The sequence below is a fragment of the Cnephaeus nilssonii genome, assembly GCF_951640355.1.
Source record: "Cnephaeus nilssonii genome assembly, chromosome: 5".
NCBI classification, from domain to species: domain Eukaryota; kingdom Metazoa; phylum Chordata; class Mammalia; order Chiroptera; family Vespertilionidae; genus Cnephaeus; species Cnephaeus nilssonii.
The window spans coordinates 39,016,008-39,024,264 of NC_137076.1; the positions used below are offsets into that span (position 1 = coordinate 39,016,008).

The 8,257-nt window shown below is 42.7% G+C and overlaps 1 protein-coding gene across 1 annotated transcript; it reads right to left on the reverse strand.

Moving 5' to 3' along the window:
* Positions 1-6,155: 6,155 nt before the first annotated feature.
* LOC307099028 (jun dimerization protein 2-like) lies at positions 6,156-6,677 on the reverse strand (the record flags this gene model as incomplete). The annotated part of the gene is made up of 1 exon (XM_079770245.1): positions 6,156-6,677. One exon carries the CDS (start codon positions 6,675-6,677, stop codon positions 6,156-6,158), a length of 522 nt encoding a protein of 173 aa, XP_079626371.1.
* Between the last annotated feature and the right edge of the window lie 1,580 nt (positions 6,678-8,257).

Genomic DNA, 8,257 nt, shown 5'->3' on the forward strand with positions numbered 1-8,257 from the left:
TTTATTGAAGCTTAATTATGTAGGCATGATTGATTGGACTCCTGGCAATGTGACTCAGTTGCCAACCCCCCTTCCATTCCTGGAGTTCAGGCTAATATTACCATTATATGGCTTAAATCTTTAATCCTTCAGGGTTAGGGAACGTCTGGCCCAAGGGCCATATAACGCCAATGAAATCATTTGGTCTGGTCCTGCCAAGGCATTAGTGTGAATTAATTGAATGTTTGACCAAATATAGCAGGCTAATTTTTAAGTTGATAAATTTGTATGGCCATGAATGATGTCCTAAATATCAAAATGTCCCTTAGCAGAAAAAAGGTTCCCCATCCCTGCTTAAACACATGGTGGGTCTTTCTGGCTTGACCAGCCCTCACCCTGAGTCATCTCCTTAGCATAAACTATCTAAGTCCTAGCATGAGTGACCTGTTAGTATAAATTATCAGATGTGGTCCTAATGGGGGACCAGCATGAATAACAAAGACATGCCTGTCACTCAGAAAATTTCAAGGTTCTGAAAGGCTACCCCCAGTAACCAGCAACTGAGAACACCAATGAACTTTTATTTTTATTATTTACTCAATGACAGTTTTTACAATTCAGTTAAAGACTATTATTTGTTCCTTTCTTCTGCTGTTTGGAGCAATGACCCAGTTCTTCTGATCAACGGAGTTACTAATATAATAATACTGGTAGGGATCAGGTCTAATAGTTTGCTTGTATGAAAAGATTAGGAGTGAGGGAAGTGATGCTGTGGCTTCAGCTGAAAAATTTTAAGGGGTGCTAAAAACCCCCGTCATCAAAATAAATCATATTCAATGTGATATTTTAAAATAAAAGTTAATGCAAGTAAATCTATAAAGAATAAAATATAATATTTAAAAGAAAAGGCAATATTAGCATTACTGTTTTCTCCTTTTGCCTCTGGCGTCCATATGGCTTGGCATGGCACTGGGACCCTGACTACTTTTGAAATATTCAGGTGCCCAAAGTAGTCAATCCAGACTTCCTAGATCAGCAGTCGCCAACCTGTTGGACCTCACAGACCACCAGTGGTCCAGGTACCCCTGGTTAGCGACCGCTACTCCAAAGGTTTCCTTAACAGAAAGTAATGCCAGACTCCACCAATGTAATGAAGACAGAACTCCTAAAGCATCTGTTACCTTGGCCATGATGGGCCCAAGTGTTGGGCAGGTGAGCTGGTGGGCTCTGGTCCTCATGACTTCAGAGGGTCAAATTAGGGAAGATAGGCTTTTTTAAGAGTGTTGTATTTTCTCAGAAGATAGGCTTTTGAGTGCATATCAAACGTAATCTACTCAAACAACTTTCTCCCTCTAGGTTCTGAGAAGAGCTGTTGGTGATAATAAGCCCGTATGTGCCAGACCCATCAAAATGCCTTCACTGTTCAGAATTACTCTTTCATTCTAATATTTTCACTATTAACTCTCCTGTCTTTTCTTCTTTATATCTTCTTTTATTGGCTTTTAACTATTCCTCACTCCTGTCTCCCAATCCATTTTGTCCCCTACTGTTTTATTTACCATCAAAATTATTATAATTCTCCCAAGGGCAGTATCTATTTTACCACTTCAGTCCTGCCTCTGTTCTTTCCAGTTTTTCTATACCTGTGTTTCTCACTTTCCCATATCTTCCTTAATTTCTATTTCCTTCTTTTCAGTTACACTTTTTTCTTTTTGTATAAATTTATTAGTGCAGGCACTAATAAATATATTGAAATGTTTGCTATATTTTTCTTGCTTTGAATTTAAAGTCAGGAACAAAATCTCTCTCAATCCATCCATTTCTTTTTGAAAAATAAAACATTAAAAATATATATATATGTTTTAGGTTTAAAAAAGAAAAAATATATTCAGGAGATTAAATTTTAAAAACAGATATCACTGGAATAACTTTTATAAATGCAACTGACTTTTATGTTTTCTCACTTTACTAGTTCTAATCAGTATCAATCTCCCCTGATATTACAGTCCATTTTAATCATCAAACAAAAACTGATATTCATATATTAAAAATTACATCAACTACCTCCCTTCACAGGTTTCTCTACTATTTCTTTCGTTTGAAATTGTTTTAATTAGAAATAAAGATTTTCACTACAGAATAAAGTATGAAGTTTTCAAAACAAAAGCACTTCAGGTAGTTACTATAAAAAATCACAGTGAAATGAATAAGATCAGATAAAAAATAACCATATGCTAAGAACTAAGAGATTTGAGGTAATTTAGTGGTTAAAAATGTGTTTAAAAATCACTTTTGGCTAAGATCAAGTGTAAAACAGAGATTAAAACAGCTCCATTAAGAATGCTAATATCTGAGATGTTACAAAAAATAATTTTGAAATTTGAGTCTTGCCAAAAATATGTTTGGCCTATTAAACATAGTCAAAAATAAAACTCAGAAGTTTCCTCCACTGTACAGTATGCATGAGCTTACTGAAATCTTTGATTACTCTGAAAATATTTGTAAGGAGGTAGATTTTAGGTGAGGTGATATTGCAAATTACAAGTCATAAAAAACAGAATATATCAAGACAGAAGTCTTCTATACATTTATTCTGTTTGCACTGCCATTATAAAATTTCCAGGATAAAATGATAATTTTAATTAGTTAAAATAATTACTATGTTAGTTTAGTTAAAGATATATGCGGTCTTTGTTCTGCACTTTACTGTGCTAACTGAAACTCCTGTATCTGAAAACCGTGTTATCTCTGTATTATTATAGATATACACAACCTTCTGTTAACACAGTATCATGCAAAGTGAGGACTGACTTTACTCTAAATATAGTGTTCTGGAGAAATAGAGTTTTTTAAATACAAGTTTTAACAACAAAAAAAAAGATTTTTCTTTATTTTTTTATCCCAAAGATCACACAGTTTTATAAGTTTTTCAATTTACTAAAAATGTTATAACTATATGCATAACTTATAGACACAGACAACAGTGTGGTGATGGCCAGAGGGAAGGGGTGGGAGGCTAGCTGGGGATGGAGATGGGCAGAGGGAGGCAAAATGGGGACATCTGTAATAGTGTCAACAATAAAAATAAAGTTAAAAAATGTTATAACTCTGACTTCTAGTGGATTAAAAAAGAGCTATGTTTGAATTATGGAAAATCCAGCGTTCCTTTGACAAATATTATTTCATTACTTTTTAGTATATATATTGGTCAAAGTGTTATGAACTGGGCTTTCTGCTTTAAGAAACAAGATTGTTTTGTCTTAGAACATTAAAACTCCAAAATTAATAAATCTGGCCTTCACTTATATTGGAAGCATATGTTTAATAGTAAATGGATACCCAAAATAATTATAAAATGTATTTTCTGAAGGCATAGTACCTATTTTGTAAATAAATCCAAATATCAATGAATGAAGTATCTAACTATATCTTTAACTATCTACACTAAATATCTTTTTTATCTTCACAAGAAAATTTAGGTATCTAATCTCTCATTAAAGAAATATTGACTGATTCTAAGAGTTTTAGATTTATAAAAGACTAGAGGCCCAGTGCATGAAAATTCATGCACTCGGGGGGGCGGGGGGGCGGTCCCCTCAGCCCGGCCTGCACCCTCTCACAATCTGGGACCCCTTGGGTAGAATCCCTAGGCCTGGCCTGAGATCAGGGCTTATCAGGGCTTTCCTTCCCCTGGTTGCAGGCAGCTGGCCCCACCCCTGCCGCTGCCAATGCTTGCCATCTGTGCAGTGCTGCTCCCCCCTTCCTGTGCCACCGGTGGCCTCCCTCTGCAGGCGACAGGCATGGAGTGCGATGGCTTGGCTGGCCTGGGGCTCCCTCTGTGGGGCAATTGCTGGCCGGCCGCACACCTGCCACAGTGTCGCCAGCCCTGGCCTGGGCCTCCCTCTTTCCTTTCTTTCCTTTCTTTCCTTTCTTTCCTTTCTTTCCTTTCCTTCCTCCCTCCCTCCCTCCCTCCCTCCCTCCCTCCTTCTTCTTTCTTTCTTTCTTTCTTTCTTTCTTTCTTTCTTTCTTTCTTTCTTTCTTTCTTTCCTTTCATTCTTTCATTCTTTCTTTTCTTTTCTTCTTCTTCTTCTTCTTCTTCTTCTTCTTCTTCCTCCTCCTCCTCCTCCTCCTCCTCCTCCTCCTCCTCCTCCTCCTCCTCCTCCTCCTCCTCCTCCTCCTCCTCTTCTTCTTCTTCTTCTTCTTCTTCTTCTTCTTCTTCTTCTTCTTGTAAGAGTAATGTTTAATTAGTGCTACAGAACTGAGTACTATGAAGGGTTTACCAGGATGGAAATGCACAGCACTTCGCCCCTGCCACCCCAAACACCCAGAGACTACCGTACTTAGAACTTACACGCAACAGCCATAACTGCTGAATATCTGTTTGTAACAAACAAACCATAGCATAGTTATATTGTATCACATCGAGTGATTTTAGAAATCCATTTATATACTAGAGGCCCGGTGCACAAAATTCGTGCACGGGGGTGGGGGGGTGTCCCTCAGCCCAGCCTGCATCCTCTCCAATCTGGGACTCCTCAAGGGATGTCCGACAAGCCATCAGACATCCCTATCACAATCCAGGACTGCTGGCTCCCAACTGCTTGCCTGCCTGCCTTCCTGATTGCCCCTAACTGCTTCTGCCTGCCAGCCTGATCACCCCCTAACCACTCCCATGCTAGCCTGATTGATGTCTAACTGCTCCCCTGCCAGCCTGTTTGCCCCCAACTTCCCTCCTCTGCCGGCCTGGTCACCCCTAAGTACCCTCCCCTGCAGGGTTGATCGCCTCCAACTGCCCTCCCTTACAGGTCTGTTCCCTCTCAACTGCCCTCCCTCACAGGCCTGGTGCCTCCCAACTGCCCTCCCCTGCTGGCCATCTTGTGGTGGCCATCTTATGTCCACATGGGGACAGGATCTTTGACCACATGGGGGCAGCTATATTGTGTATTGGAGTGATGGTCAATCTGCATATTACTCTTTTATTAGATAGGATAGAGGCCTGATGCATGGGTGGAGGCCAGCTGGTTTGCCTTGAAGGGTGTCACGGATCAGGGTGGGGGTTCCCTTTGGGCATGGGGCGGCCTGAGCGAGGGGACTGTTGTGGTTTGCAGGCCAGCCACGCCCCCTGGTGACCCAAGAGGAGGCCCTGGTATCTGGGATATATTTACCTTCTACAATTGAAACTTTGTAGCCTGGAGCAGAGCCAAGCCTCCTGCTCGCTCCGTGGCCAGCAGCCATTTCTGTTTGGATTATTTACTTTCTATAATTGAAACTTTGTAGCCTTGAGTGGAGGCTTAGGCTGGCCAGGGTGTGCAGAAAGCTTGGCTTCTTCTGTCAGCTTGGAAACCCAAGCCTCCCTGCTACTTTCTCCGTAGCTGTAGCCATCTTTGTTGGGTTAATTTGCATACTCACTCTGATTGGCTGGTGGGTGTGGCTGGTGGGCATGGTTTGTGGGTGTAGCGGAGTTAGGGTCAATTTGCATATTACTATTTTATTAGGTAGGATTGCTTGTATAAAATCTTTATTTTGTAAAAAATATCTTTTAAAAAGTATAAAAAACGTGCAGTTGAAAGCCCTGCCAGGACAGCCACTTTGTAAACATTCAATGAGTATGTGCTTTGGAAGGGCGCCTGTGCCTGGTGCCCACAGCAACTCCAGCAGAACCAGTGAGGGTGTGCCCCAGTTACCACTCTGGGCAGGACTGAGCTGGACCATGGTGGGTAGGTACAGCAGGGCCTGGCACTGTGCCCTTCTCCAGCCTTGCATCAGGATCAGGGTAAAGGTCAGGGTCAGGGCTAGGGGCAGGCAGATTGCAGTTTCCCTCTGAATTCCATACTCAGCCTAATTTTGGTTACAACTCATGGCTTTTCCTGGCTGCTCAGAGGTCCTTTGGGTGGGTGCCCTGGTGGAGAGGCTGGAGAAGTGCCCAGAGCTGCCTGATTGGGCGTTTCTGGCCCAGAGCCTCTGTCCTGCCTCCTGCAAGCCAGCCCGCCCCCTCAGGACTACTTTGGTCTCAGCACTTGGTCCTGGGTTTCATCAGCCTGGGTTTCTTCCCCTGGTGTGGCTGATCTGAGTTTCACAAAAAAAGCCTGGCTGATGCTGGCTGTGCTGAGCCTCATTGAAGAGTTTTTCATGCAGCAAGGAAGAGCTCTCTGGGACCCTCCTCCTCCTGCCTCTCCTTATATCCTCCTCCTCCTCTTCCTCCTCCCAGCCCATGGTCCCTTCTTCTCCAGCTTCCCCAGCAGTGGGTTGCCTTCTGAGTCAGGGGTCTTAACACTGTTGGTCCTGACAATGCAGGTGGGGCAATGCCGGTTGAGCATCAGGATGAGCTGCTGCCACTCCTGCTTCAGCTCCTCCATCTGGGTTTTCAGCTCCGCATTCATGAGCTCCAGCCACTCAGGTTCCTGCTTCAGAAACTCCTTCTTCTTGTTCCGGCATGGGGCTCCCGCCAGTTTGTTCTTTTCATGCAACCTTTTCCTCCGCTCCTCTTCCTCGTCCAGCTCACTTTTCACAGGTTGAGGCCTCTTGCCCAGTTTCACCTCCAGGAAGTGCAAAGGGGCCATCATGGCCCCGATGTTGTGGATGTCAGCATATTTCAGCTCTTCTGCAGTCAGGGCTGAGCTGGGGAGTCTGATCAGGGGGCCAAGCCCTGACAGAGAGCCCGCAGTCATGAAAGGGTCCGGGATCTGCCCAGGCATCATAGCAGGAGGAGTGGCAGTCCATCCCTGCAGAAGCCGCGGAAAGAGGCTGCAACCCTGGGGCCTGGGCCAGGCTGCAGATGCCATGCCCGCTCAGGAGCCACCATGGCGCCAGCCCTGCCCTGCTGTGTCCACCGCCGCCAGCACCTCCTGTTGCAGCTGCCCAGCGTCCCTCCTGCAGGCTGTGGCCTGGGTCTCCCTCTTTGAGGTGATCAATCGCGGGGCTCTGCCTGCCTGCCTCATTTTCCCCAGTCACTCACCTGTCTACCTGATTGCCCCCAGCAGCTGGCCTGCCTACCTGATCGCCTACAGCTGCTCACCTGCCTACCTGATCAGCCCTTACTGCTTGCTGGGAGGATGGGCCAGCCCTGTAAGGGGCCTTGGTGGTTCTGGTCTCTGGTCATTCTGGTCATTCTGGTCTCTGGGCTTTTATTATATAGGACTAGAAGCCCAGTGTGCGAAATCACGCGGCCCCTCCCACCCGTGTGCGCCTCGCTGCACACACAGCCTCCTAGTGATGGGTCTTTGGTCATTACGGTGTCACGACCACTGGGTTTTTATTACATAGATAATGTAACAGTGAGCAGAGAATGAAGGAGATCTCTAGATACTCAACAGTAAGGCTGACTGTTTTAAGTGGTGCATATCAATCTTTTGTTTCCTGCAGCAATAATGTAGATCTTAATTAGTTTTTGAAAAGCATTTAGCAAGTCTTAGCTAAAATGCTCAAACCATTTCAACAATATAACATTATACCTGCTCAAAACATTTCTTAATGAATGAAGTAAGTTGCCCTTGGTTTTGATGATCCCTCTGTCACTCTACAATAATAGATCTCTACTTTCATGTCTACAACTGGTCTATTCTCTTCTCTATTCTGGAGCTGAATATATAATTCTAGAGTGTTCTGTTTATTAATAATGTGTTTCAGTTTAAATTAAAATTAAATTTTATTTACTAAAAATTTACCTCTGTCAAAGTAATTTGATTCATTTTAAATTTAAATAATCAGATAAATTACAGATTTGATAGTAGTGGTATATATTAGCAATATTATAAAGCATTGGAAATAGCAAGTTTTTCAGAAAAATGTCAAATATAAATAACAAATAAATAATCTATGATAAAATAAAGAAATACATAATAATATTAAAACAGAAAAATGGATATTCTATGAGAGTGACAGTTAAATAGGGAAGTATTATAAAGACCACCATATTGCTGCTCCTTTGTTACATCAATCCTGACTAATATAGGGCTAGTAAGATAACACATAGCATCTCCAAAATGTCTGCAATAGTGGTTCTCAAACTTGGATACTGATTTCACTGATGGCATAAAAAAGATATTCAGGGGAAGGACAGGGACAATTTAAGAGGGTGATTTTATAGATTCTCACCTTCCATCTGTACTATGGTCTACCAACAGATTTTCATAGTCTTCCAGTTTACAAAAGAAAGTCACACTCCTTACAGATCACAAATGTTACTTAGATGTATTGGACTGAGGTGTGAAAATTTCCAGGCACAAAGAAAGTGGAGTTTTCCTTGCAGTCAACACACCATAAATCTATAGGTTCCTAA